This window comes from Vanessa atalanta, chromosome 30 (genome assembly GCF_905147765.1).
Source record: "Vanessa atalanta chromosome 30, ilVanAtal1.2, whole genome shotgun sequence".
Classification (NCBI taxonomy): Eukaryota; Metazoa; Arthropoda; class Insecta; order Lepidoptera; family Nymphalidae; genus Vanessa; species Vanessa atalanta.
Window position 1 is genome coordinate 546,943 of NC_061900.1, and position 13,538 is coordinate 560,480.

The 13,538-nt window shown below is 39.7% G+C and overlaps 1 protein-coding gene across 3 annotated transcripts in view; it reads left to right on the forward strand.

Moving 5' to 3' along the window:
* The first annotated feature begins 10 nt into the window (after positions 1-10).
* LOC125075134 (catenin alpha) overlaps positions 11-13,538 on the forward strand; it is a 60,787-nt gene continuing 47,259 nt past the window's right edge. For 2 of the 3 annotated variants that reach the window (XM_047686732.1, XM_047686734.1), the window contains exons 1-14: positions 11-176; positions 2,501-2,674; positions 3,630-3,776; positions 4,293-4,459; positions 4,663-4,872; positions 5,836-5,959; positions 6,192-6,253; positions 6,714-6,832; positions 7,320-7,404; positions 8,094-8,209; positions 9,502-9,619; positions 10,684-10,933; positions 11,295-11,400; positions 11,514-11,608. In XM_047686732.1, coding sequence (XP_047542688.1) covers positions 2,506-2,674; positions 3,630-3,776; positions 4,293-4,459; positions 4,663-4,872; positions 5,836-5,959; positions 6,192-6,253; positions 6,714-6,832; positions 7,320-7,404; positions 8,094-8,209; positions 9,502-9,619; positions 10,684-10,933; positions 11,295-11,400; positions 11,514-11,608 — 1,768 coding nt within the window. In that variant the 5' untranslated portion in view covers positions 11-176; positions 2,501-2,505. Of the gene's footprint in view, positions 177-330; positions 439-2,500; positions 2,675-3,629; positions 3,777-4,292; positions 4,460-4,662; positions 4,873-5,835; positions 5,960-6,191; positions 6,254-6,713; positions 6,833-7,319; positions 7,405-8,093; positions 8,210-9,501; positions 9,620-10,683; positions 10,934-11,294; positions 11,401-11,513; positions 11,609-13,538 lie in introns of those variants that run through there. The other variant, XM_047686733.1, reaches the window with a different exon arrangement.

A 13,538-nucleotide genomic window follows, 5' to 3' on the forward strand; every position in this document is an offset into this window, starting at 1 on the left:
CTCAGTGATATTGTTTTTGACACGCCTTCGTGTTTGTTCATCAGTTATTACTTATTTTATCGTGTATTTAGTGTTATTTTAATGTTAAGTGTGTGAATTTAAGTGTATATCGTAATAATTAGTTAAGTGCATACCTAAATTAAGCTTAAAACCATCATATTATCTCCAAATAACAGGTAAATGATTAAACAATAAATGTCAATACTTTACACGATCAAATAAAAAAGACCTCTTAATTATAAAGTTCTTTAAATATTTCGCGATTTATAATTAAAATGCATAATGGTATTGTTTGAATTTATAACTTATCTATATTGTTAGTATAAGAATCGATTGTGTTATCCTTTAATACTTAAGTTAGTGCATTTTTAATCCGATCGAACTTATATCGCGGACTTGAATGAGTCATTTTCAAGTACTTTCACGACTTAATAAAAGGTAGGATAGGTTGCATATCTAAGACCTAATTTCTATATCGACATTACTAATCGACATATTTATACAGGAAGTGATACTATAAGTACTCGGATTTATCTACATTACTTGCATGATGCTAGAAGTACGATTGTTAGTAAAGTGTTTACAGAAACGTCCCTTCGTTTTTGGGAATTTAGCTAGTTAGACTAGTTATTAAAAAAAAATCTAAATCAAAAGTTCAATCTTATTTAAGGATGTATTGGAATTACAAACAATGTGTATTTATTAGCAGAATGGCTGTATAAGATTTGATCCAGAGCCATTCAATATTAAAAAAAAGAATATATGATACTTAATTAAGTTTGAATTTGTCCATTAAAATCTCTGGTTCTTAATATGAAAAGAGATAAGTTTAATGTCTTGTGGTTTTTCTTAATTATATATATCTATACTAATATTATAAATGTGAAAGTAACTCTGTCTGTTACGTCTTCACCATGCCAGAATGACCAGATTCACCCAACGCTTATTCTACTAAAACATAAAAATTTAACTTTGTTTAAATAATTTATAAAATTGTCCTTGAGCATATTTTCAGTAGACCTATTTCTTTTTTTTAAATTAACATATTCTTAAAATGGAAGATGGATTGGTTGAATGTTATACAGGTCCCTTACTAATTGTAACACCTCTTAGTAAAAATGGCTAGATTTAGTAAGTTAGTCATATTTATGTATTTTAATCAATAACAAAACAATGCGTAAAGAAATTTTCTCCAAAATTTGGCTGCATAAATAAACTGAAAAAGTTAAAAGTCACATCCCTCCATCTGTACTGATCTCTTTTAAACTACGCAACAGATCTTTATGCAAATTTTATGAATATACAAAGTGATTCAAGAAGAATTTGATATGATATAGTACAGGAAAGCTGAGAATTTTCTTATTTTGTTTTATAAATCTTAAAGATGAATATAGAACTGAATTGTACCTGTGTGAAGCGACCCAGCTCCCTGACTAGCTCTCGGGGTAACTAGTCAGTTTTAGAAAATGTTCAGCCGAATAATAATGTTCTGGCAAATAAGATGTTATGTTACTTACCTGCAGTTACTGGCATACTCGCCCTTCAAACTGGAACACAACAATACTGAGTATTGCTCTGTTTGGTAGTAGATTATCATGAGTGGCTGGTACCTAACCAGATAGATGAAAAAAGTTGCATAATAAAAAATTGCTTGTATATTATAATTATTATAGATTTATTTGTAGATCTCTGATTGTAAACAAAAGTTTCTTAATTAAAGTGTACATATTGAGTGTCGGCACATTGTATTTACCCTAGCCCAAGTAACTATGTCAAGTAATTTATCAAAACAATGGTTACATATTTTTGTCACAATGTATATGGACACTGTATAAGCTGGTTTGATTTGTGTTGTTTCATATACATGGTGCATATTTTGTTATCCAATACATGCAGATTTATTTATAATAAATTTATTTTACTGCATGAGAATTATAAACACAAACTTAGAACATGAGAATTTGTCCCGTAACCTTTTTTTATGTAAAAGGTCAAGAAATTGGACCACCTGATGTTAAGTGATCAATACTGCCTATAGACATTGGTGCTGTAAGAAATATTAACCATTCTTTACATTGCCAATGCGCCGCCAACCTTGGGAATTAATTAACCCTTTGTAGCTGTAGTTACACTAGCTCACTCACCCTTCAAACACAACACAATACTAATTAAACAAACAGTAAGTTAAACATAGACATCTTTCAGTGGACTGGGTGCTTTAATTATTATTAATGATGTCTTTTAATCATCACTAACCCGTCTGGTCACAAAATCGAATGGAATTGAAGTAGGTTAATAATTCTAAGACAGCCCATTCTGTATGTAAAAGTCCTTCGATGACAACAATGAACCGAAAACGATTCGAGTAGGAAGGGTTACATTTTATCGAGGTTATTTCCACTTCTATCCTCTTTTGGCTTCCTCGATTCCATAATAACGAGCAGATATCTTTATTTTAAACAATTATTTCCTTATTAATAATTGAATTTATTCGTTGTAGCTACGATGGCAACTATGACGGATCCCTACGGTACGACCGGGCAGCTCACCCTGAAATGGGATCCCAAGAACTTGGAAATCAGGACGATGTCAGTGGAAAGGACTTTGGAACCTCTGGTATTGCAAGTGACCACCCTCGTGAATAGCAAGGATAAGGCGGCCAAGAAAAAGAGACGTAAGTTTCATCTTTAATCGTATAAAACTATTACTTCCTAAGATTATTATCATCCACCGGTGATACCTTCTAACCGTTCATGATCTCCTGGTACATGAGACACTCGCTCCATAACCAAGATTGGTCTCGTCCACGTTCGGTGAGATCCTCTCACTATTCTTGTTCTCCTGGTACATAAGACGCTTCCACCATGATTGGTGTCATGCTAGTTTGGTGTGACCGTATCATCGTACCTCGAAGTTACCTGAAGCCCTCAAGGACTTATCTAACTTTCGGTTGTACAGCAACTGGTCAGGCAGTTACGTCGCTATAGTAAAGATACCACACTCCATCACTTGAGCAGTGAATTCAGAGCATTAATTTGAATAGAATAAGATTTCTCCGGGTTCCGGTTATATAGGGGGTTTTTTTTTCAATGGCATTGGTTAGCGGACGAGCATATGGGTCACCTGATGGTAAGTGGTCACCACCGCCCATAGACAAAGGCGCTGTAAGAAATATTAACCATTCCTTACACCTATGCGCTACCACCCCTGGGAACTAAGTTGTTATGTCCCTTGTGCCTGTGATTACACTGGCTCACTCACCCTTCTAACCGGAACACAACTATAGAGAGTACTGTTATTTGGCGGTAGAATATATGATGAGTGGGTGGTACCTACCCAGACGGGCTTGCACAAAGCCACCACAAGCTACCACCAAGTAAAACACAAGGGTCTCACAAGGATCTATTCTTAGTTCATTTCTGTTCCTCATTTCTATAAAAGATTGTATTATTTGCTGGTGGCATTTCTTATATTCTTAAAAATATATGACAATGTTATGAAAAGTATCAAAAATTTACTATTGAGTTGTAAAAATTTTAAATTACTCTTAATGGAACAGACTTTCTATAAGAAATGTTCGTTTCAAATCATTCATCGCAATATTATTTTTTTATTTATAATAATTAAAGCTGGCAAATCGAAACGTGCAAGTGCTCTGGTCGCGACCGTGGAACGAGCTACAGAGATATTCATAGAACGCGGTCAGACGATCGCTTATGAAAACCCAGAGATCACACAGGAGATGCTCGCCGCTGTTGAGGAAGTGCGGAAAGCTGGTGAGTCGTGTTCATAGTATTAGCATTTACAACAGGATCCCAAAAATCGTACAGAACCCCAGTCGTTCCTTTGATGCCAAATTAAAAAAAAAAGAATTATAGAATGCTTGCGTGCGAAATATTAGTGTACAATTAGTGAGACAATGGTTGTTAATTTTGGAAATAAAACAACCGCCTCCTCGCTATTAATTTGTCATATTGTGTCTTTCGTCGGTTCTTCTCAGGCCGGAGTATTTTCTTTTCCGAACCGGTGGCAGTGTTTAATTTGACAATCAATACATGATATTTAATAAAGAAATTTGATTTAATTATCTGTTTCATTATTTGTATGAAGACATTCGGTATGACGTGCTCTTAAATGTTCTCAGTGTTCCAATGTATACTAATCGTGATGAACGGTTGAACAGTATTGAAGTTGATATAAACACACTGGCTCACTCACCGATATAACGTTTCAAATGGAGCGTAAAGCTCTGCATGTAATACTGGACAGTCGGTAACAAGTCGCATGTGCAGGCGCGGCGATGAGCCTGGCGGCGCGCGAGTTCTCGGAGGAGCCGTGCGCGTCGTCCGTGCGCTCGGGCATGGTGCGCGCCGCGCGCAGCCTGCTGTCCGCCGTCACCCGCCTGCTCATCCTGGCTGACATGGTGGACGTGCACCTGCTGCTGTCCAACCTGCGCACCGTGAGTACTCCACGACACACGTGGAAATATTATCTAGTGTACAAAGTGTTATCTGTTCGGCGGAAGGTTCTCTCTTTATTTTATATAAACCTTCGTCGTAAATATAAAAACAAATTGAAAAAAAAATTCCACTTGTCAGCTTAGAAACGCATCAGCTATTAGTAGTAGTAAAGTTAATCGAGCGTTATAATATTCATTTACAGGTGGAAAATGATCTAGACAAGCTAAAGTCCGCGTCGTCGCAATCCGAGCTCCTGGAGTCGGCTCGTCAGTTCGGCAGATCAGCGAACGAGCTGGCAGCCCAAGCTGCGAGACGCCAGAAGGAGCTGAAGGAGCCGAGGATGAAGGACGAGCTGGCTGCAGCGAGGGCCGTGCTGAAGAAGCATTCGACCATGTTGCTGACCGCTTCCAAGGTATGATTGAATCAAATATGATCAGGAATTTTCGTATGGTTTAGTAAAATTTTGATCGGTGATTGTTACTTTAGCCTAATAATAAGTAATGTTTCTAGCGAAAAGTCGTTGGTTCAATCTTGACCTTAGTACCTAGATATAATTCCACAGTTCCCGTAATTCTGGCTTCAAAACCCAGGACGAGCCGATAAATAGTTATTGGGTTTTTTGGTCGAATGGAATCTGGAAGTTGGAAGTGTACGTTCCCGTGTCTCGGAAAGCACGTAAAGCCGTTGGTCCCGAGCCTGAACTGTTTCCGGTCGTGTCGGATTTGCCGTCCCATCGGATTATGAGGGTCAGGGAATAGAGACTGCACCTGTGTTTGCGCACACGGCTGTGCACTGTAATATGTCCTGCGTAGTTGGCTGGTCTCCCTTGAGATGGGCCGCTATGACTGCAGTCAGGTCGACAAAATTATCAATTGATTTTCCTGCTTGGTAAAATATTCAATACAAACTAATTAATCTTGTAAAATTACAATTGAAGTGTTCGTAAGGGGCTCCTTGGAGTAAAATATGATGTGAGTTGGTTTCCTAATAAATAAAATAAATAAAAATCCATTATTGCTTTGCCTTTTTATATATAACTTGCACATTACCTAGTTTAATGCTGACGGTACTTTGTCAGACGGCATATATCACTTACTTTAAATAGTAATAGACAAAAAATATATATAAAATTAACATATCGTAAGCTTCGTATGTGTCAAAAATAAAACCTGACCAAATATTGATCCTTGAGGGACGCCTATCATTTCACACTGTAGGAGTGGGAGGGCATTGTGCAAGCCCTCGGGTAGGTACCCTCCCCCCCACTTATCATACATCGTAATCAGGTCAGGTATTATATAAAAAGATTTTTAAATAATCATTTTGATTCTAGTCTTAAATATTTACGTTGATACTTATTCTATCCGTTGCGTAGGTGTACGTGCGGCACCCCGAGCTGGCGGCGGCGAAGGCCAACCGTGACTTCGTGCTGCGCGCCGTGTGCTCCGCCGTCGACACCATCGCCGCAGTCGCGCGCGGACGCGCCCTGCCCGCCGCCGGTACCGACACAGTCCCCTCCCTCCACACACACACACTCACACGCACGTGCTACGGCCGTGTGCTCTGTCACTGACGCCTACCTCTCAACACGCTTACGAATATAAGATATATATACTTCACCAAAAAGCCATGCTGGAAAAGTTACATACTGTATAACACTATGCTACGACCCGCGAGGCCGAAGCCCTAAAATGGAAACGAGACATACTTACAGACCATTTATATTTTCAGGTTCAAATCGGGTGCCCGTCGAAGGTCCGGGCGAGCTGGCGCAGGCGCTTGATGATTTTGATGTGAGTTGAGTTTATGATTTCTGATTGTATTGACACAAAATTGACTCGCTACTGGGCACAGAATGTAACCAAGTTCTTTATATATATAATTTGAATAATGTGGGGGATGCCGTTGAATGAAATTGGTTGAATACAACAGTGTACGCAGCACCCGTTTATATTTGTATAATGGTGCGTTGTTTCGTATTTAACATCATCCTGTCCTCACCAACTGCTTTAGAGGTTATAAAATAGTCTTATAAACGATGGAGGTGGTGTGGGCTGTGACAAAACCTATCATTTCATAAAAATATAAAAAAAATAAATAGAAAAAAAAGGTTTGATTATCCTTACTCCTCCTTCCATTGCAATAGACTTTAGGTAAACCTCATAACTAACTTTCCATAATAAAACACACGATATCATTGTTCTTTGTAATTCTTATAGAATTGTTAATAAACAAGTACTGTTGTGTTTTCAGGAGCGTATGGTGATGGAACCGCTGGCGTACTCCGAGCTGCGCACCAGACCCTCACTGGAGGAGCGTCTCGAGTCCATCATATCCGGAGCCGCGCTCATGGCGGACAGCTCCTGTACCAGGTGAGAATTGCTTTGGTAACGCCTGATATTATCAAACCAAACGGTTACTTTGTTTTGGAAGACACTTGTAGACCTTAAAACCAACAAACAAATGTCAGTGTTGATGTAATTGTTAACAGTGAGGACATTTTAATTTATTTTTTGAGTACGAATATGTATACTATTATAAAGGCGTGAGAACCTCTGTTTTAACTGTCCGTCGCTCATTCACGCCTCAAGCGCTAAACAGAATTTGGTGAAATTTGATTTGAGGCAGGCGAGCATTCTACCATTGAACAACCCGTATTGGAGCAGCGTGGTGGAATATGCTTCAAACCTTGTCCTCAAAGGAGGCCTTAGCCAAGCCGTGAGAAATTTAGAGGATGCTAATGTAAATAATGTAGTTGGTTTAAGGAAAGCTTAAATGGAATACATATATTTATATCTAACACGTGACATAGCCCTTAAAAATGGAAGCAACGAATGATAATTATATGTTTGTTCGCAGAGACGAGCGCCGTGAACGTATCGTGGCCGAGTGTAACGCAGTCAGGCAGGCCTTGCAGGATTTACTCCACGAGTATATGAGTAACGTATGTATAGTAAAATTTAAAACCAATATAAGTCGACCCTTGTATTTAAGACCTTTGGTAGTTGAACTGGTCACCAATAATGTGCCTGTTGTTAAAGTCAAAGTCAAAAATCCTTATTCAATATAGAAGTGCTTACACTTGCTTATTGATAGTCAAAAATCTACCACCGGTTCGGAATTTAACACCTCGGACCTGAGAGGAACCGGCGAAAGAAACTAGGCGGGATATTTTTTTTCCATTTTGCATGTACAATGATAATTATATTTTAGTTATTTGAAACAGCCTGGAGGCGATCATTTCATTCCCAAGGTGTGCAGTCAACTAAATAGTCATTAGTGTTGTAATATCATTTAGTTACACTGGCTCACTCAAGCTTCAAATCGGAACACAAAAATACTAAGTAGTCGATTTTGGCGGTAGAATATAGTGAGCCCGTACAAAGCTCTACCACAAAGTATATACCACTCACTGATTAATCACGAAATCTCAGAAACTACAACACGTACAAACTTGAAATTTGGCAGGTAGGTTCCTTATATGGTGTAGATTTTACGAAGCTCTACCGCTTAAGGGGTAAAACGGGGGTTGGAAGTTTACGGTCCAGTGCTTACGAGAGTAGTAGTACGAGAGAGTTCGAGTGAGAGTAGGGACAGCAAAACAATTGGAACATAATGTGGAGTATGCCGCAGGCCGGGCGCGCCGAGCAGTCGGAGGGGCTGGAGCGCGCGCTGGAGCAGATGTGCCGCAAGACGCGCGACCTGCGCCGCCAGCTGCGGAAGGCCGTCGTCGACCACGTGTCCGACAGGTACGCTCGCAACCCACAACGTCCGTCGACGGTTATTAATCCGTGGTCGTCTCGCTATTGTAATTAGCATTAGCAGCCTGTAAATACAATTGTATGTCAATCAAATACGATTTACGTTACGTCATTAACAGCCTGTAAATATCCCACTGCTGGGCTAAAGGCCTCCTCTCCATTTGAGGAGAAGGTTTGGAGCATATTCCACCACGCTGCTCCGATGCGGGTTGGTGGAATACACATGTGGCAGAATTTCGTTGAAATTAGACACATGCAGGTTTCCTCACGATGTTTTCCTTCACGGGCACGAGATGAATTATAAACACAAATTAGGCACATGAAGATTCAGGGGTGCCTGCCTGGGCTTGAACCCGAAATCATCGATTAAGATGCACGCGTTCTAACCACTGGGCCGTCTCGGCTCGCTCGCTTGTTATTCTAAGCCGACTTTTATTTAATTTTATAAATTATTATTTTTCAATTTATCTTTATTAACAATAAAAGATCATTGAGTGCCGGTAATTATATTTTGCGAATGGCAACAAGAATGTCTGCGGGGAAGGAGGATACGGTAAATCGATTCATTCGGTTTTGAGCGTTGAAAGAAATAAAAAAAAGGAAAAATGTAAAGTCAAGGGAAAATAAAGAAAGTGATCGTGATGATTACGGAGTTTAATTTTGGACATATTTTGTTAAGTTTACACTATCGCGTAATGTCGAAGTGCTATATTATGTTTTCTATGTACTGGTGTATTTATTACACTATAACGATTGAGAAGTAATCAAACTTCACTGATTTTGAATTTTAAGACATTTTTGGAACGAAGTTTCTTTTCGCCGCTTACGATAAAGTGAACTGGTGGAAATTCTCTCTGTCTCTTTTTTTTTAATATTATCTGTCTCTTTTTATTATGTACGGTTTTGTATAACATAATCCCATCAAAAACATAAATGTTAAAATGAGAGCCAAGTCCAATATTATGATATATACCTTGGTTGTTGACTTCAACGACAAAAGAAGTGAGATCTAAATCGGTGCCAAGTACAATGGTCCTTCCTGAAATTTATTTATCACTACATAAAATATCATTTCTTCTTATAACTTAGGATAATATATTATTGCCTTAATAAGATAAGTCAGACCGACTTGGCTTTTTTAAATAAAATAGTTTTATTTCATTATGGTCATATGTTTATTTATTTAATTTTGTCTGGTATTCAATATCTATAGTAATTTAGTTCCAAACAGGTATTTAGGAAATGTCTTTTTCTTATTTCAATGTGATATCGTACCTCAGCTTCCTGGAGACGAACGTGCCGCTGCTCGTGTTGCTGGAAGCAGCTCGGAGCGGCAACGAGAAGGAGGTGGAGGAGTACGCGGTCGTGTTCACCGAGCACGCCAACAAGCTCGTCGAGGTCAGTCGCGACACACAGTCACGAGTCGACAATCACCAAAATTATTATTATAAATATTGGACAACATCACATACATTACTCTGATCCCAATGTGAGTAGCTAAAGCTCTTGTGTTATGGAAAATCAGAAGTAACGACGGTACCACAAACACCCGGACCCAAGACAACATAGAAAATTAATTAACTTTTCTACATCGACTCAGCTGGGAATCGAACCACGGAGGTCGTCAAATCAAATCTTCAAAAATCAAAAAATCAAATATTACGCGTTATTCGTAACTTTTGAGCATCGACGCGAGTTTGCAGACGTGAGTGACGTCATCGCTGGCGCTTGACCGCGAGTAAATATATAATATGACCGTGCCATACTGTTGTTTGATCAACCTTAATGAAGGAAAAAATGTAATTTAGTATCATATCAATAGGCTATATGACTTATTTTTAAAATACATTTTATATTATTTAGTAGAGGTTAAGGAACCCAGTAAAAGTTACTTAACTTTTAACGCCATATTTGCTGAAAAATATCAAATTAAAAATTGAATATTTAAATGGCGCGCGAAAACGCTACTTTGACAATATGGCGCTTCAATGGGGTCGATGACGTCACTTGCCTCTATTGTAATCTGTGGCACATACAGTAGGTCAACGAGGTTAATGAGCAAGTGACGTCATCATAAACCCGACCAATCAGGAGCGTTTTGTGTCACATGACAAACGTTTAGAGAAATGCATTTTTATTTATGGTTTTTTGAATAAATTAATTATTATTTTAAACTTTCGTTATTAAATAACCATTTTTAAACTCATAATACATGCTTATAACAATAATTGACACTTTATTTTTCGCATTGTCAAATAGCCTATTGTGTCTACTGTCGGTCGTGTATTCAGCCTCAATCGTAGAACGCTTAGGTGTAAAACTTGACAACTGGACTGTTATCGTACTGGACTATCTTCCCGTAGCGAAGCATCGGTATAATTTCAAATTAATTGAATAGCAACGAACGGTCATTCGAGATATCGGGAGTCGGCGACGTCGCTCACAGAGGCTAGTGTGCGCAGGTGGCGGGGCTGGTGTGCTCCATGTCGGGCAACGAGGACGGCGTGAAGATGGTGCGGCACGCGGCGGCGCAGCTGGCGGCGCTGTGCCCGCAGGTGGCCAACGCGGCGCGCGTGCTGGCGGCGCGCTGCCGCTCGCGCGTCGCGCAGGAGAACGCCTCCGCCTTCGCGCGCGCCTGGGAGCTCGCCGTGCGCCTGCTCACCGACGCCGTCGACGACGTCACCACCATCGACGACTTCCTGGCCGTCAGCGGTGAGTGCCCGCGACTCTTGTGCCATATGGAGGCGCTTCGAGGAGTCGCCTTCGTCGGGAGAGACGAGGCTGGACCACTTCGTATTATGTGGTCACCGCCGATAGACGCTAGTACGGTAAAAAAGCGTAATCATCACCGACCTTGGGAGCTAGTATGTCCCTCGGACCTGTAGTTACACTGGCACAGTCTTCGAACCAGAACACCACGTAATAGTGAGTGTTACTGTTTTGCGGTAGAATATGATGAGTGAGTGGTACCTAACCAGGCTACCACGGAGGCAGGTGAAGTAAAACTACCCCGTAGATAATAATAAATATGTTACGTACAAATGTAATTGCATCAACGTCCCGTCTGTGACAGAGAACCACATTCTGGAGGATGTGAACAAGTGCGTGGTGGCGCTGCAGGAGGGGGACCCGGACTCGCTCGAGCGAACCGCCGGAGCCATCCGCGGGAGGGCCAACAGGTGAGCACCACAGGATAGTCGAACTCTGAGGGCTCTTTGTCTTATCAAACGTTTTAATATTCAGTAAAATAGTTGGAAGGAAGTTGATTTTAATATGATTTTGACGTACACAGGGTGTGTTCCGTGGTGACTCAAGAGATGGACAACTACGAGCCCTGTATATATACGAAGCGAGTCCTGGAGGCGGTCACAGTGTTACGCGATCAGGGTGAGCGATAGCTTTATTTATAGTACTTTTTTGTATCTGTGACGTCAATTTTGTGTTTTTTTTTTTTCAGGATTAAATTATAATAAATATCATACCTAAATCTAGCACATAAAATATGTATTCAAAAGACTTAGAGATTTAAACTTAGCATAGATAGGCAGGCGGATTAGTGGGTCACCTGATAGTAAGTAGTTACCCATAGACATAGATACTTGGTGGCAGGGCTTTGTGCAAGCCCGTCTGGGTAGGCACCACCCACTCATCAGGTTCCGGTTAGAAGGATGAATGAGCCAGTGTAATCAGAGGCATAAGGGACATAACATCTTAGTTCCCAAGGTTGGTGGCGCAAGCGTCTTTGTCTATGGGCGGTAGTGGCCACTTACCATCAGGTGGCCCATTTGCTCGTCCGCCAACCAATACCATAAAAACAGAAAGACCATAAAGAGATTACCATTCCTTGCATGACCAATGCGCCTCCGACCTTGGAAACTAAGATGTTATCCCCCATATGCCTGTAGTTACATTCGCGCACACTTCAAACATAACAATACTGAGTACCCAGATGGGCACAAGGCCTACCATCAAGGAATGTCACTCTCAGATTATAAAACAAAAGCCGAGGAGGGCAATACTTGTCGTATTCCGGTTTGAAGGATTAGCGAGTATAACAGGCTCGAGGGGCAAAGTCAAAGTCAAAAATCTTTATTCAATATAGAAGTGTTTACACTTGCTTATTGACTGTCAAAAATCTACCACCGGTTCGGAATTTAGCACCTCAGACCTGAGAAGAACCGGCGAAGGAAACTCAGCGGGATATATATTTTTTTTTTTTTTTTAACCATTTTCCATAATATCTTAGTTCTCGAGGTTAAGGAATGGTTGTTATTTCTTACAGCGTCATTGTCTATGGGTGATGGTGATACTATCAAGTGGCCCAGATATATTTGATTAGGAAGGAAGGTCCAATCGTGAAATGTATCATTACGCAGTATAAAACAAAGTCGCTTACCGCTGTCTGTCCCTGTGTATGCTTAGATCTTTAAAATTACGCAACGGATTTTGGTGCGGTTTTTTTTAATAGATAGATTGATTCAAGAGAAAGGTTTATATGTACAATACAATAGAGAAACACCGATAATTTTAGAAGCTTCTAAAGTGATGTCGTAAATAAACACATATTTTGCGCTTACCCGCTTCAAAAAAGATCTTCAAAAAAGTCCGCGATGGTATTATACGTCTATCTCTTAGGGATATCCCAAAGCAACCATTTTTTATCCTTTTACAATATAATAAGCTTTTAAAGAAAATGAGCCATTATTTCTTTTTTACGGGTAATAATGGCTTATTTTCGAAGCGATTTTAAGCAAAACAGCATTAATACTTATCCAATTAAGTACCTTAAATACATTGTACATTTAATATACATCAGTATGGCCCTTTACATCATGTAATTTAAATGAATATTTTCAAAGATATTACGGATTTAAAACGCAGGGACGTAGCGGTTTGTATTGTCTAACGACTGAAAAACTGTGAACGTTGTAAGACATTCTGTAGTATATTTAATGGCAGCATAGCACCCGTGCGAAGCCGGGGCGCGTCCTTAGTTAATTATACAAATGAAACACATAATTAAAATAATTATTTAATAACACAAAAATTTTATAATATGGCATTGACTTCATAGAAATCATAAAACTTATAAGTCTATACATTATGAGTATTATTGTAACAGAAGGATGTACTTATTCGATGTTATGAAAACCGGCAACCTCCTGGATATGTTGTGTACCATTGAAGAATAGAAGAATCGGTTAGGCAGTTAAGCTCTTAAGCAAAACGTAAAGACGTTGAAAGTTCCGATGAGAACTACAAAACGCCAGCCTCCCTGGACTGACTCCCCCCTCCCCTACCCTCACATTCCTCCAAA